The following is a 17,577-nucleotide window of genomic DNA, read 5'->3' as shown; positions in this document are numbered from 1 at the left end:
GAGCTAATTTGAACTACTTAGATGCAAATATTTAACTCATTTACAATATAAGTACGTTTGTACTTACATGCTTGTTTGAATTTGTTGGTGTATCCATTTTTTGAACTATTTTGCAATACTTGACATGGGTATAAAATACTACAAGATACATGCTAATATTTTTAAACCGTGCATACTTGCCAACCCTCCCGAATTTTCCGGGACACTCCCGAATTTCAGCGGCTCTCCCGAAAACCACCCGGGACAAATATTCTCCCGAAAATCTCCCGATTTACAGCCGGAGATGGAGGCCACGCCCCCTCCAGCGAGTCGACAGCCTGTTTTCACGTCAGCTTTCCCACGATATAAACAGCGTGCCTGCCCAATCACGTTATATAACATCTACGGCTTTTAGAGAGTGCACAACTGCGCACACAACAAGGAGACGAAGCAGAAGAACGAGGAAGATACAGCCATGGCGACGCCGACGACGAGTAAGATGAAGAAATACGCTTGTAAGTTCCAAAACGAATGGCAACAAGAATTTCAGTTTATCCAGGACAGTTGGAAGGGGAAGCGGTATGCTGCCTGTAAATTTTGTAGAACAGACTTCTCCATTGACCATGCTGGCCGAACGGATATACTCCTCATGGACGGTCAGCGAAGCACAAGGTGGCGGCAGCGCAGCACAGCCCAGTATTATGGGCCACCTCGCTAAATGGAGTCCCGAGGGTGTAATTTATGCCGAGACAAAGATGGCTATGCTGATAGCTGGAAGCAACATCCCGTTCTCATTTGCGGATGTCTTCAACAAATCCGTGAAGGATATGTTCCCGGATTCAGAGATCGCTCGCCACTACGCAAATGACAGAACAAAGGCTACTCAAATAGTGAAAGGTAAGTGTTGTTTTTTTTTTTTTTAGTAAGCAAGCTGTGCTTCTGGCTGCAAAGCATTGCACTTTCAAGTACAACAATGAGTAGATGAGTGTTGTGTGTGTATATGTGCAAATAAATGAACACTGAAATTAAAGTGTTTCTTTTATTTATATATATATATATATATATATATATATATATAGCTAGAATTCACTGAAAGTGAAGTATTTCATATATAATATATATATATATATATATATATATATATATATATATATAAAAGAAATACTTTTAGTGAATTCTAGCTGTAAATATAGTCCTGCTCTCTTAACCACGCCCCCCATCTCCCGAATTCGGAGGTCTCAAGGTTGGCAAGTATGAAACAGTGTTACGCTACTTTACACATGGACAGCTTACATTAAAAATATATTATATACTGTTAAACTACTTATACTCAATTACACTCTTTCATGTAGTTACTGTAGCTATAGTTAAATCTCTTACCTACCAATAATAACACTTAAAACTACTATAACAATGATTTAAACCAGTTTACACTTACTTATATAAATAGTACGTTTTAACTACTTTATAAACAAATGTCAGGGATTCTTGGAGACATTGAAGTCAACAAAGGAACAATTCAAGGCTTTTTTCAAGAGGCTGTAAACAATATTTAAAGAGGAACCCATAGCCCTGAAAGATGTCTCCACCTTGAAAGGAAATTGAGTCACTAACGCAAACTCTCGTTTCTCCTTTTTTTCTTCCTTCATTTCCACCATAAAACAGTGAATTATTTCCACCCGTGTCACTTACTGGCAGAATGTCAAGGATACAACAATTTTACAATACTGTCTTATTAGCAAAACAATCAAACTCAAAACCACAGATTTAAAGTTGTACTTGTTTTAATAATAAACACTTTAACTACTTTAATTTTAAACACCTATAGTAAAATATACATTTTAAAGAAATCTTGGGTATCAGTTTTACTTTACATACAATAAATACATACATTTTTTTGTAAATCAAGTTGATTTTAATTTCACATTCTGCTTTAGATGTGAGACATGCACACACAAACAAAACCTATGGTTTACTGTGTGTGTATATAAATACACCCTCTGCTGCCTGGCAACATCAAAACGGTGGGAACTAGATTCGGATGAGTAGTTGATATATTTTACTGGTCCGCTTGTGCTGGTGATAAAAAATAAAGACACAGCTCAAAATAGCAAACAAAGTTCAAGTTTTCAGTCCATTCATCCAATGGAATTAATCAAAGCAATGCAGTGGAACCTCCAAAGTCAAACATAGCATTCTGGTGGTTGCTCAACACATGTAAAGTGAATGTATCTGTTCCAGAGTCAAATAATAGCCATTATAAAACCGCACAGACAAACAATACGACATTCTTAACAGTAAAAAGTTAACTGTATAATTCAACTACATAAAGCGAACGTTAAAACTATTGGCCCTTAAAGATGCTTGTCAGACACGCAACTGTCCTGCTCATTTTGCACTTAGCAGCCAGACCCTTTCCTGTGTCGCAGTAAGCTCCATTTCCTGTTCTACGGTTATCGCCACTTTTTTCCTTTCCTGTCCTTCTGTGGTGGCATCAACCAAACCTGACAAAACATAATGATGGGTTTGTTTGACTTTTGAGGCATATATGTATAGAAAATGTAGGTTAAACGCGTAATTGTACTTTTTATTTTTTTTGCTGTTCAACATTGGAGGTTCTGAGTTTGACATGTATAGTTGTCTTAGTAAAGCAAGACTTTTCTTTTGTGTAAAAATGGCTGAAGTTTTCCAAAGAGCTAAAAGGCAAACGTGAGTCTTCTGTGATGTCACTTCTTCTTCTTGAAAATTTTATTGAAGGCGTGTCTTCTGCGTTCGCCCGACGACTCGCTCTCCTCGCGCCCATTCTCCTCCTCCACGGGGCTCCACCTCGGGGGAGTGTGAATGCCCGTCCCGCCGCTCGACGAGCCCGGACATGAGGAGAAAAGGGCGGGGCCGTCGGCGCTGTCGGGCGTGATGCAGAGGGAGCGGGTAGAGCAAGAGGAGGCGAGGAAGGCGGCAGAGGTACCCCTCAGCTCCCCCAGGCTTGAGCTCTTCTCAAGGCTTCCTCCCACTCTAAATCTGGGGCTGTGACCCTGCAGGGGGTGGAGCTTAGGTGCAAGTAGGAGGGGCTTGGAGCCGTACATGCTCCTGGATTCATTGTGAGAGAGCGGGAGGGCGGAGTCAGAGTCTGAGCGGTCCATTATGTCTCTAAGGGCGAAAGGAGGGGAAGAACAAAAAGGCATCATCAACACTTTTGACATTTCTGCAATGTAAACATGATGGTGAAAAAATGAGGTGAAAGCATCTACAGTGGAACCTTCAAAGTCAAACAACTTGAAATTCAACACAAATTATCTGGGGAGAAAAAATGCTTCCAATGTCAAACAGCAAAAATTTTGTTTTTTTTGTGCGGGTATACAACCACTGAAGGGTACTGAAAGTGGTTGTTTTTAAAGGGCTTTATAAATAAAGTTGATATGGGATGGCAAAGATAAAGTGTGATGATAACCATAGAACCAGAAATGGAGTACAATTTATAAAATATTCATCACAAATACAATTTTGTCAAACTAATGCTGACATAAATACTTGTAATACGTCATTATATTATTACTATGTGACACTAATGATTCCAGCATTACCTATAAAAGGCCACTGGGTGGCAGTATTGCTACTGCACCTTCCTGTCAGGTGTCCTCAAAGTGTGAGTACATTTTTAAATTTTGATTAAACTGTGGTCAACTTCTTTTTACACTTGTGTGACATTTCGGAATGTCCCCCAGGATCAATGAAGTATCTATCTATCATTAAGGTTTGGTTACTTCAATCATTGCCTCTATAATGAATGATATCATTTTATGAAGTACATGTTTTGACTCTGGAATGGAAACATATACTTGACATTATTTCCTCTAGGGAACGATAATTATTCTTTGTTTTGTTGGTTTTATTAGGAAACATACTCAGTCATCAAAACATCAGTTTGTTGGCATGTGTTTACTTCGAGGTTCCACTGTACGTGTTTAAACAGACCGGAGGCTAAACTCCTTTATAATCCCTGTTTCAATGAATTTAGTTATTCCCACTGCATCCTGTTAGCACACTTAACGCCATCATAGCTGATGTTTTTTCTAACAATGAAAAGAATAACAAGCAAAGGCCCGAGCAGTGCAAGGTACCCAGAGCTGCCGGATCTACAGCGCTGCCTCCGGCTCCCCACAGCGCCCCCTGCAAGCGAGGGGCCGTATGCTTCCAGAGAGTAAGAGGATTGAAGGAGTAGAGCAGAAAAGCAAGTGGTTCTCTCCATGTAGCACGATTTGGAGAGAGGATGACTCCGTGAAAAGACAGGGGGACGAGGAGGAAGAGGAGCAGCAGCGCAGGCCGGAGAGATGGAGAGGTGAGAGAGGGTGGAGGAGAGAGGGGCGGTGGGCACGGGGAGGAATTCCAGCTGGCCAATGGAGCGACTGCGTGTCTGCCGAGGGCCCGCGGGAGGGCAGGTAATTTGGCCCCTCGCATCTACCAACCTCTGGGAGCTGAACTTCACAGCTGGGTCTCCCATCCTTTGCTGCAGGGGCATCAGACTCTGAGCTGTGGAACACAAGTTTGTTTTTTTTAAAAGGAAGCCTCCGAAAGACCAGGAAGGTACTAACAAGTTGGTAGTGAGAGCGTGGAGTGGAGGGAGGGGCCAACCTGAGAGTTTCCATGGCGAATGGTTGTCTGCGATGCCACTCAAAGGCCACAGGTCACTCACCCTTCGGTCCATCTGCCAGGCTGCATCTGGAGGCCAAGGAAAGACAGAAAAGTGGGCGAGGACAGTAAGCAGTTTTCAGTTGGTCGCTCCTTTTCCTCGCCACGCCTCTACTGGCTATTCACACTAGCAGGTACTATTTCTACTAGCGGGGGTCCAAGCGAATCAATCTGATACCATATGTATTTATGAATGGTTGATTTATATAGGCTAGTAAGGTAAAGTGTTGTACTTGACAAGTTTCGGCTACCTTGCTTCTGCAGCCTTCATCAGAGGTGTCACGTGATGATAGTGTGACGTGTTGTATGGATTTTTCCTTTTTACCTTACTAGCCTATATAAATCAACCATTTATAAATACACATCAGTAGGCTAAATGAACCTCTTCAACATGATACCATATGGGTGACAAACAACTTCTTGTCAGTCACAACATTAGATAATGCAACGTAGCATGTTGACTAGAAGTGGGAATCTGTGGGCACCTTATGATTCAATTACGATCATAAATCCATTATTTAGACATCTATCAATATTGTATTGGGTATTATTATTTTTAATATATTGTATATCATTCTTATTATATATTATGAATGTATTACATTTCATTGTTAATAATAATTTGTCTTCATTGCGTAATTTTCGGTTTTTGGATGTATTGAGCACTGTATAGATAAATATGTATAAATTGACTAGATATGTGAGAACTTTAACTGCCTGTTAAGTGAAAACAATGAATTGGCGAGCAAACATCCTAGATTTAACGTCTGTGCCTTCTAAAACCACAGAATGTTCAGACACTTGGGCCCCAGTAGCTATAAACTAACTTGCGGCTCAAAGACGTGTGTCGTCTATCTACTCATTCACATCTATGGCTGAAAGTGTTGCCGGCTGCACTGTGGATATTATTGTCTCTCCTGAATAGGGATGGGTACCGAATTCGGTACTCTTATAAGCACCGACTGAATTCCGTCGATACCACCGGGCATCGATTCACGTAAAATTCAACGGTGCCATATTTCGATACCTTTGTTGCACGTGATGTCGCGTCCCATTCCAGACTTGTCACCTCCAGTTGCAGACTAAACACCGGCTCAAAAGGGGAAAAAAATCACTGAAGCAGGACTCAGAGCGGACTCAGACAATCTCCTTCTACGTAATGCTGCAATTTTCAACAAAACAAAGCAAGCATGCTTGGTAGCAAACGCTTGAACGTAAAGTAAGTCTCCACTCTTCCAAAATGCGCTAACTTAATGCTAATTTACATTGGATTTGCAATCGACAGGCTGCTATACAGCTTTAGCGATTTTAACACCCCCAAATTTGGTAATGAAAACTACAACTAAGATGAATGTTAGAATCAAACATCTGGTTTGTAATAAGTACAATACTCACAGCATAAACACTTTGTAGGGCGCAACATTGCCCTGATGTGGGATCTGAGCCGAGGATGTCGTTGTGGCTTGTGCAGCCCTTTGAGACACTCGTGATTTAGGGCTATATAATTAAACTTTGATTAATTGATTGATTGATTACACATTCAGCTTCATGGAAAAAGCTACTTTCTAGTTAGACAACCTACCATTGTTAGCTTATAAAGTACTGCCATCTAATGTCTTGGAAGTGCATCTGCATAGCAAATGAGACTGAAACGTCATAAGATTTAACAACTACACAGTACAGTTATCATAATAAGATCATTTTTAAATGTTAAATTAAAAAAAATACTTTCATTATCAACAATATTTATTAACGTACACAAAAGTACCGAAATTGGTACCGTTGAGTACTGGTATCTATTCCCTATTAGAAGAAATTGGTACGGTATCAGTCCAAATGTGAACGGTACCCATCCCTACTCATGACTAATAATCTAGTTGCTCATTTCCTCTTCTTAGCTTGTTACTCTCTGTTGTAATGTGGTTCCTATTAGGCTTATTCTTTTCTTGTTTCACTCCTTCACATTCAAGGTAGTTTAGCGCCACAGCGAGCATAACTTGTCTTCCATCCTCTTTGTGTGTCCGCGCTAACTCAGCTAACACATGACGTTAAAACAGGGGTGTCAAACGTACGGCTCGGACAGGTTTTACCCGGCCCGCGAGATGAGTATGCGCAGTATAAAAATGAGCTGAAATGTTTAAATGAAAGAAAATGCTGTTCTAAATGTGTCCACTAGATGTCGCAATAGCAAGTCTTTGTATCCTATGCGGCCAGAGCGCACATGACTTCAGAGGGGGCGGAGTCATGTGTCGTGTTAAGATAGATCTAATGTTTCCGTATTTGGACACTACCTACTCACGCTGTTAATTAGGGATAGTATACAAAATGTGTATTGGTACATTCATGCCTTGATTGTCAAAGATGTTGTTGGTAATGGGGACACATTTTTTTTTAAATTTGAAAATACTAACAATGGGAGAATTTTTAATTTCTGCTGGACTCAATTCCGCCTATTTGACTGATGAACATTATCACATATTATTCAGAAAGTATAAATAATGACAAATAAAGACAGAATGCTATCATCCACAACATGTAAGTGTAAAAAAACTAAACATTGATATCTACATTTTCAGATTGTGCTTGCGCTATTTTTTTCCGAAAAAAAACTATCTTAAGTTGTCTTCATTTTTAGTTATCATGCCATGATTTTACCAGTCTGGCCCACTTGGGAACAGGTTTTCCTCCATGTGGCAAATTAACTGTTTCTCCAAACATATAAAATAGCAAAGTACTTTTTTTATGATGTCATCTTTTTTTTCAAATTTACTGTGTAGTACTAAGCTGTCAGTTATTTAGTTGTTATGTGTGAAAAAAAGTTTTTTTGCCGAATGAGTCACAATTATATTTTTAGTTGAACAAAAACTAGTGTTGTCAAATGATTATTTTTTGGAAATCAGATTATCACACTTTTGAATTTAGATTAATCCTGATTAAGCGGGTAAATTACTCGCTTACATCAGTTAAAATAACTTAAAAAAAAAAGATGTCAAAGATGTTGTTGGTAATGGGGACACATTTTTTGGGTGCACATTAATATGCTGAAATAATATGTATTCCCTTCTAACTTAATGTACGATTAATGAAAGGAGTCCAAATTCACAAGTTTTGTTGTAGATGATGCTACACACAGATATGCACAGAATAAACCACATGATGTTAGTAAATCAGTTGAAGAAAATGAGTAAATTACATTAATAACATCCTGTAATTTGATTATATTGTTATTCATTTAGATTGAAATTACCAACACTGGGAACATTGCTCAATTCCACCTATTTGACTGATGAACATTATCACATATTATTCAGAAAGTATAAATAATGACAAATGAAGACAGAATGCTATCATCCACAACATGTAAGTGTAAAAAAACAAAAAACAAAACATTAATATCTACATTTTCAGAATGTGCTTGCGTTATTTTTCCCCGAAAAAGAAAACAATCTGAAGTTGTCTTTATTTTTAGGTTATCATGCCATGATTTTACCAGTCCGGCCCACTTGGGAAGAGATTTTCCTCCATGTGGCCCCTGAGCTGAAATGAGTTTGACACCCCTGCGTTAAAAGAATATTAGCTAATGGTTCTCCCATGTTAAGTTACCAAACCTAGAACTAACGTTTAGAGAAACATTAGCAATAATGCCACATTTTTAGAACCATCTGTATTACTTTAACACACGTAAATAATCCATATTGGGACATTAGTCCATTAATTCACCATTCGCCATATTGGGACATTAGTCCATTAGATTAGATTTATTGGTCCCCTTGGGGAAATTCATTGTCACTGCCGTACATTTAAACACTAGACATTACACATCACACAAAAAAATAACAAAAAGACATCATACATGACTAACACACATTTACAGGCTTGTCAGACAGGTTAATTAATTCACCAATCGCCCACGTTCTCATCGTGATGCATTGGAGTTCCTCAAATAAGACGTACATATAAGAGCCCCTCGTTTGTCCTTCTCCTACCTCTTTCCAACTGATGCGTTCAAAATGGTGTATTTTTCGTGGTATTATTTTTGAAAGGGGAAAAGTACTTTAAACTCAGGCGTGTAGAGCTGAGCTGGCGGAAAAGCGGAAATTTAAATTAAGACAGCAAACTCACATTGCAGCGTCCCAGGTGACAGGATGTCCTCGTCCATGTCGTCGAGATCGTCGGAGAGCAGGAGATGTTGCGGGGTGGAGGGTCTTAGGCCCAGGAAGGATGGGTCCAAGTTGAGGGCGGCGGCCAGAGCTCCCAGACCCGGGTTGTTGACCAAACAGAAGCCAGTGAGAGACTCGATGTGCTGCCAGCGGTGCAGCTTCTCTCGCAGGGCTGCCGTCACCTCAGCAAGGGCCTGTCTGAACAAGAAGCAGAGAGATCTTGTAATGTTTTGAAAGCCCCAAAATATGTTTTTATATATATATATATATATATATACATATATATATATATATATATATATACATATATATATATACACACACACAGTATATAGTACTGTGGGTCAAAAGTCGCTTACTTGGCAGAGAGAATCTTGTGGTCGACGTCATCTAACGAGGAGCTGTGAGCCACATGAAAGGTTCCGAATAGAGAACTCCTCTTCTTCTTGATCTTCTCTGCCTGAAATGTCAGCGCCATCATCAAAATATGAGTGTATAGTGCAGAGGTGTCCAATAAGCACTTTATTTTTATTGACACATTCTAAGAATTAAATCAAACATGGCTCACATCAGAACATTTCAAATGAGTAAAAAGCATCTTATATATAAATATATATAAAAAAAAAAGAAGCACAGTAAATAGTATGCATATTTTGCCGTACAGCAAGATCACCACCCTAAATTAATGTTTCTAAAACGGTTATTAATACCCTAGTGGTGTATGTCTTTAACCCAAATTATGTTTTGATCATTGCTAAAACATGATTGTTATTAGGGATGAGTACAGACTGCATTACGTTTCTTGGCACCGACCGAATCCCGCCGGTTCTCCCAGGCACCGATTCCCGTAAAATCCAGTGCCATGTTTCGGTACCTGGGTTGCGCGTGACGTCACACCCGGTTGCTGACTCACTTTGGACTTCAGCACTTGGCGATCATTCCGGCAGCACTGAGACAGGCTCAGCTAATCACAATGTTCATTTCCAACAAAAAATGGACTCAAAAACATCCAACATAAGTTAAGAAACACTCAACTTTTACAAAAAGCAGCTAGCTTGATGCTAATATACTTTGGATTTGTTATTGACACGCTGCTGATTAGCATTAGCGATTTTACATGGCAATTTCAACATCTTCAGTTAAGATGCTCGTTACAATCAAACAGCTGGTGCTTGATAAGTACAATACTTACAGTATTAACGCTTAAAAAAAACATACATGACATTACTGCCGTCCAGCGTCTTGGACTTGCAACTGTAATTGCAACTTACTGTAATGAGACTCAGAAATGTAATAATGCAACAAGATATAACATCGGAACAGCAGTTACCATAATCAGCTCATTTTTAAATGTTGCAATCAAAAACACAATTTTATTAACAAAAACAATCAGTATTCACCAGGACTCAAAAAAGTCCCGGGAATCGGTACTGTATCGGCTCAAATGTGTATGCGATCATCCCTAATTGTTATCCTTCAGTTCTCAAATTGACTGTTTCTCCAAACATATAAAATAGCAAAGTACTTTTTTTATGATGTCATCTTTTTTTTTCAAATTTACTGTATGGTACTAAGCTGTCAGTTATTTAGTTGTTATGTGTGGAAAAAGGTTTTTTGCTGAATGAGTCACAATTACATTTTTAGTTGAACAAAAATGATTAATTTTTTTAAAATCAGATTATCACACTTTTGAATTTAGATTAATCCTGATTAAGCGGGTAAATTACTCGCTTACATCAGTTAAAATAACTTAAAAAAAAGACCCCAATATTTTGACACAAATGCAATTTTATTGTCAGAATGTCATCCAGGGACATTTTTTTATGTTTTACTTGAATGTACGTCATTTATTTTCTCAAATCCTAGTAACAGATTTATATAAAGTATCGTTAAGAGTTTTTTTTTTAGTGAAACTTGACTGATCACTGACCGTATAAGAGCCACCGCTGCCTAACAGGTAACCAATTGAGGTTAAAATAAAGGAGCTTGAGCGCTCAAAGTAAATTGCGTTAATAACTATAAATGATGAATCACATGAGTTAACTTATTTTTGACAGCCCTCATTATAACATTTATATTTTCATGACAGGTGGTATACTAACTGTATACTGGATTTGATTTAAGGTTAAGAATATAACAAAGATTTTCTGTATGCAGCGCTTGGTGGATTGGACACGCCTAATGTAGTCTTGTAGTGCCAACTAGTGGTCTGCTATGCATACTACAATATTTCCGTGGTTTTGAATAAAGTGAGTGGTCCTAAGTGTTCTCACCCCTTCCCTGGCTTGTAGCAGCTGCTTCTCGGCGCTCTGCTTCTTGATGTTGTAATACTGCACTTCCACCTCGTGCGTCAGCTGCAGCCACGTCTGCAGAGCGTCCGGCGGCGCCCAACGAGCTCGCGACTCCAGCTCCCTCTCGGCCTTCTTTAGTGCCGTCCTCACCTTATGAACACCTTATGAGTGACTTTTTCCTCAATCACCAGTTTGTTGTTGCCCACCTGCTCCAGTTCCTCTTCGGCATATTTCTGACGACTCCTCTCGTTCTCGGTGCCCTCTCGCAACTCTCGGAGACGCTGAGCTTCCTGCTTGGCGGTGTTGATCTCATTCCTCAGCTCCTCTTCCACCTTCACTTTCTCCACCTGAACGCAGCGCTGCTCCTCCTGAGCCTTCTGCAGCCTGACGAGAACAATCAAAGATTGAGAGAAGAAAGGACATTGCAATAACTTTCGCCTCAAAAATGTTCATATTTTATTCAATGCAAGCTAATACATCGTACATATTATACCAAGGTCCGGCTGGCTAAGATGTATGAGGGAATATTGGTGTTATGTAATCGGTGTAAACAGTTTCCAGCTAACTTACATATGTTTTGGCTTTGTCCATCCCTGTGCAGGTATTGGACTGAAAAGATCGAACCAAATCCTCTAAGCAGATTATTTGGGGTAGCCCCTCTGTCATCTTCTCTTAGCAAACCTAAAAAGTACTTGGTAGCATTCACTACTTTGTTGGCTAGAAGACTCATTATGCTAAATTGGCCTCCCTGCCACACCCGCTGGATTAGAGATATTCATTATTTCCTTAAATTGGGCGGACAGTGAACAGTTGGTTTGTGAAGTTTTAGGAAGTATGGGGTGGTCTCCTAAAATATGTAAAAGAGACTGATCTCAAATTATACCCTGATTGAAAAGCAATTGAAACAGAGATAATTGATAAGCCTTTTGTCTGCTTTTGTGTATTGCTGCACAGTGTTGAGGACATTTAGAAGTGCAGTTGTCTGTGGCCTCATGTCAATATTTGCCTGTACTTTGACTGATGATTTTCGTTTTTTGTTTTAATTTTTTTATTATACACACTTTTTGTGGGTTACTTGTTTGGGGGAGAGGACAGAAAGAACATTTGACATGTGTTGAATTTTATTTCTGGACTGTATATGTCAAAAATCCAACAAATAAAATTGTAAAAAAAAAAAAAAGAAAAAAAAAAGTTTGTATTTTCACTGCCAATGCTTGACAGTTGTGATGTTGTGGAGTGGCATCTCCACAAGAAAAAAGCAGATTTTTTTTCAAAATCCTGATTTAGAATTTTTTTGCAGCAATTGTTAAAATAGAGAAGTAATCTACCAAACATGCCTTCAGAGATGTCCGATAATGGCTTTTTTGCCGATATCCGATATTCCGATATTGTCCAACTCTTAATTACCGATACCGATATAAACCGATACCGATATATACAGTTGTGGAATTAACACATTATTATGCCTAATTTTGTTGTGATGCCCCGCTGGATGCATTCAACAATGTAACAATGTTTTCCAAAATAAATCAACTCAAGTTATGGAAAAAAATGCCAACATGGCACTGCCATATTTATTATTGAAGTCACAAAGTGCATTATTTTTTTTAACATGCCTCAAAACAGCAGCTTGGAATTTGGGACATGCTCTCCCTGAGAGCAAGAGGAGGTTGAGGTGGGCGGGGTTGAGGTTGGGGGCTTGGGGGGCCGGGGGTAAGGGGTAGCGGGGGTGTATATTATAGCGTCCCGGAAGAGTTAATGCTGCAAGGGGTTCTGGGTATTTGTTCTGTTGTATTTATGTTGTGTTACGGTGCGAATGTTCTCCCAAAATGTGTTTGTCATTCTTGTTTGGTGTGGGTTCACAGTGTGGCGCATATTTGTAACAGTGTTAAAGTTGTTTATACGGCCACCCTCAGTGTGACCTGTATGGCTGTTGATCAAGTATGCGTTGCATTCACTTATGTGTGTGCAAAAGCCGCATAAATTATGTGACTGGGCCGGCACGCAAAGACATTTCCTTTAAGGTTTATTGGCGCTCTGTACTTCTCCCTACGTCCGTGTACACAGCAGCGTTTTAAAAAGTCATACATGTTTCTTTTTGAAACCGATACCGATAATTTTAAAACCGATACCGATCATTTCCGATATTACATTTTAAAGCATTTATTGGCCGATAATATCGGCAGTCCGATATTTTATTACCTAGTATAATTTTTGCGTCATTAACATGTTATTACTCATAACCAACCCCCCTCCTCTACCATGTCAAAATCTCCCCAAACGTGTCCCATTTCTTTGTGCTGCAAAAATGTTTTGTCGAACTATTATAGTTTTTATGTAGTTGTTGCGTTTTTAATCTACCAAATCAAATTTATTGTGTGTTGAACATACTTGGCCAATAAATCTGATTCTGATGTTATAGAGCTGGTTAAGAACAACAACACGTTAATAACATAAAAACTATAATAGTAAGACGAACCATTTGTGCAGCACAAAGGAATAGGACAAGTTTGGGGAAATTTTGACAAGGTGTGGGGGCGGGGAACTGGTTATAAATGATAAAAGCGTTAATGACATAAAAACTATTACAGACAAAAACAATTTTGCAGTACAAACGTTTGACAATGGGGGGGGGGGGCTGATTATGAATAATTAAAGGTTAACAACATAAAAATCATAATACAGTAGTTAATAATATAAAAACTAAATTAGACAAAACATTTTGCAGCACAAATGAATGGGACAAATCTGGGGAGGTTTTGACAAGGTGCGGGGGCTGGATGACATTACTAGTCAGAAAATGTATATCAAAATAACTTAAAAACCGTAACGGCACAAACGAAAATGTTCACGCACAAACGTGGCACTAACAAATTGCAGTGCTTTTTAAAATATTTACAATGATAAGGAGGGCCAACTTCACACAGGTAATGGTGTCATATTTTTAGTCCCTTTAGAAGTCAGCAGGTGGCACTGTGTCCAGTCGTGTGTGTAAAATAAAGAAGTAATAAAAATGAGGAACACACACACACACACACACACACATACTAATGAGAGGAAACCGTGTCATGTCCTGCGTACATCACCACCTGTTTGAGTCTAATTTACTGACACTGGATCAGCCCAGCAGCTGAACATACGCCAGCAGAACCTCATTGTGAGTGAACAAGTACAAGGAGTCTGTAGAATTAATCCCATGTGCGTGTGTACGAGCACTGAAGAAGATTCCTGTTGAAACTCCTTTTAAGGACAAACCAGTAGCTCCCTTTACAGTCTGTCCTGTGAGCACACGCACACGCACACAGGTTTCTCTTATTGCATTTGTGAGAACCCTTCACTCAACGTACTTCTCCTGCAGGTCCATCAGACTCTCCTCAGCCCTCTGGAGACCCTCCAGGTCCTTCATCAGCTTGCCCAGGTCATCCCGGGACCTCCTGGTCTGGATGTATGCAAACCAGCATCCGCCCAGCGCCGCCAGGATAGACACGCCCAGAACCAGGTCCTTCCAACGGTTTTGTAGACCTAGTCACACACACACACACACACACACACACACACACACACACACACACACACACACACACACACACACACACACACACACACACACACACACACACACACACACACACACACACACACACACACACACACACACACACAGGCGGCATAGTGGTTATATAAACAGACAGCAAGAGGCGGGAGTGTCTGCTAAAAAGAGGACTAGTTTGAACCCTGAACACACCATCAGCCTCTTCTACAGAGGGAGAGGCTTGTTATTTTTATATGCACTACGGACCTCTGCTTTATTAAGTTATTAATCATGACTTATCACAGTAGTACCCAATTTAGAAATGTGCCTCCATGAGAACCAAACGTACTAAAATGTGTTGTCATAACAACATGCATAAATGAATGATAATTAGAACACACTTAAAGGGGAACATTATCACAATTTCAGAAGGGCTAAAACCATTAAAAATCAGTTCCCAGTGGCTTATTTTATTTTTCGAAGTTTTTTTCAAAATTTTACCCATCACGCAATATCCCTAAAAAAAGCTTCAAAGTGCCTGATTTTAACCATCGTTATATACACCCGTCCATTTTCCTGTGACGTCACACAGTGATGCCAATACAAACAAACATGGCGCATAGAACAGCAAGATATAGCGACATTAGCTCGGATTCAGACTCGGATTTCAGCGGCTTAAGCGATTCAACAGATTACGCATGTATTGAAACGGATGGTTGTAGTGTGGAGGCAGGTAGCGAAAACGAAATTGAAGAAGAAACTGAAGCTATTGAGCCATATCGGTTTGAACCGTATGCAAGCGAAACCGACGAAAACGACACGACAGCCAGCGACACGGGAGAAAGCGAGGACGAATTCGGCGATCGCCTTCTAACCAACGATTGGTATGTGTTTGTTTGGCATTAAAGGAAACTAACAACTATGAACTAGGTTTACAGCATATGAAATACATTTGGCAACAACATGCACTTTGAGAGTGCAGACAGCCCAGTTTTCATCAATTAATATATTCTGTAGACATACCCTCATCCGCTCTCTTTTCCTGAAAGCTGATCTGTCCAGTCCAGTTGGAAATGCATCTGCTTTGAGTGTCGCAGGATATCCACACATTCTTGCCATCTCTGTCGTAGCATAGCTTTCGTCGGTAAAGTGTGCGGGACAAACGTCCAATTTCTTGCCACTTTCGCATCTTTGGGCCACTGGTGCAACTTGAATCCGTTCCCTGTTCGTGTTGTTACACCCTCCGACAACACACCGACGAGGCATGATGTCTCCAAGGTACGGACAACAGTCGAAAAAACGGAAAATAACACAGCTGATTTGACTCGGTGTTTGTAATGTCTTTGAGAAAATGGCGGATTGCTTCCTGATGTGACGTCACAACGTCATCGCTCCGAGAGCGAATAATAGAAAGGCGTTTACCGTATTTTTCGGACTATAAGTCGCAGTTTTTTTCATAGTTTGGCCGTGGGTGCGACGTATACTCCGGAGCGACTTATGTGTGAAATTATTAACATATTACCGTAAAATATCAAATAATATTATTTATCTCATTCGCGTGAGCGACGAAGAAAATGTCCGCAATCGTCACACACACGTCAGCAATCGTCACTCACACGCCAACCAATAAGAATTTGGTGGGGGCGGGTCATGGCAGAAGTGCATTGTGGGTTTTGGAATGCTAACTGCTATATGCTATACGCTACTACCGGAGCTATTAAAATAGATCACAGCAACATTGGCGGTAACTTTTAAAAACTGAGAAGGACTGAACTAAAATGGCACCGAAAAGGAAATCATATACTGCAGATTACAAGCTGGACGTAGTGAAATATGCACCAGAAAACGGCGATCGAGCAGCAGAAAGAATGGACGCTAGCGGCGCATACCAGGAGCGACACCAAGGAGGAAGATTTCATCGGATTTAGCGATCGGGAGTGACAGATTGTTTGGTAAACGTTTAGCATGTTCTATATGTTATAGTTATTTGAATGACTCTTACCATGATGTGTTGCGTTAACATACCAGGCACGTTCTCAGTTTGTTATTTATGCCTCATATAACGTACACTTATTCAGCCTGTTGTTCACTATTCTTTATTTATTTTAAATTGCCTTTCTAATGTCTATTCTTGGTGTTGGATTTTATCAAATAAATTTCCCCCAAAAATGCGACTTATACTCCAGTGCGACGTATACATGTTTTTTTTCTTCTTTATTGTGCATTTTCGGCCGGTGCGACGTATACTCCGGAGCGACTTATAGTCCGAAAAATACGGTAATTCGCCAAAATTCACCCATTTAGAGTTCGGAAATCGGTTAAAAAAATATATGGTCTTTTTTCTGCAACATCAAGGTATATATTGACGCTTACATAGGTCTGGTGATAATGTTCCCCTTTAATGACAACCACACACTTACCAGGTGGTGGTCCAAACAGTACTGTATCTAAAGCCTTCAGCTGCAGCTTCTGGGCATGACTCCGGTCCAAGATCTTTAACAGCGACACGGTCAAGGTGGTGTTTTTTACCGCCAGCCTGTTAGGAAGTAGGAGTGAGGCGACACGCGACAAAACAGACGAACAAAACCCCCCTAAATAACCTCAAAGTCAAATGTAAGTGTTACCTTGGTAATGCCTTGCCATCCAGGCCGTGTTGGCGGAAGGTTTCTGCGTATTGAGGAAGCTCGACGCTGAGCTGCAGCCACTCCTCCACCTGCTCGCATGTCCAGTTGTACACTAAACACATACACATAAAAGTATATCTGAGACACTCCAATAGGCAAAAACAGTGAAAGTGTAAAACCATGAACTGCCAATAATAACAGTTGAATGTATCACTAGTAATCAACCAACAGATCACACCTTGCGACATCTTCATAGCGACGGGTGCGTGCACATCTGTGCGAATGTAACAGTACAGTGCTGGCGA

The 17,577-nt window shown here is 40.0% G+C and overlaps 1 protein-coding gene across 1 annotated transcript in view; it reads right to left on the bottom strand.

Annotated features, from left to right (window-relative positions):
* Positions 1-1,755: 1,755 nt before the first annotated feature.
* LOC133607722 (stromal interaction molecule 1-like) overlaps positions 1,756-17,577 on the bottom strand; it is a 39,878-nt gene continuing 24,056 nt past the window's right edge. Inside the window, exons 6-15 of the mRNA XM_061962619.2 lie at positions 17,273-17,384; positions 17,069-17,184; positions 14,464-14,638; positions 11,323-11,500; positions 11,099-11,266; positions 9,185-9,285; positions 8,788-9,023; positions 4,609-4,695; positions 4,443-4,506; positions 1,756-3,126 (exon numbers count right to left, since the gene is read on the bottom strand). Coding sequence (XP_061818603.1) covers positions 2,706-3,126; positions 4,443-4,506; positions 4,609-4,695; positions 8,788-9,023; positions 9,185-9,285; positions 11,099-11,266; positions 11,323-11,500; positions 14,464-14,638; positions 17,069-17,184; positions 17,273-17,384 — 1,658 coding nt within the window. The 3' untranslated portion in view covers positions 1,756-2,705. The remainder of the gene's footprint in view (positions 3,127-4,442; positions 4,507-4,608; positions 4,696-8,787; positions 9,024-9,184; positions 9,286-11,098; positions 11,267-11,322; positions 11,501-14,463; positions 14,639-17,068; positions 17,185-17,272; positions 17,385-17,577) is intronic.

The sequence above is a fragment of the Nerophis lumbriciformis genome, linkage group LG09, assembly GCF_033978685.3.
Source record: "Nerophis lumbriciformis linkage group LG09, RoL_Nlum_v2.1, whole genome shotgun sequence".
Lineage (NCBI taxonomy): Eukaryota > Metazoa > Chordata > Actinopteri > Syngnathiformes > Syngnathidae > Nerophis > Nerophis lumbriciformis.
This window is presented reverse-complemented; position numbering and strand designations above follow the sequence as displayed.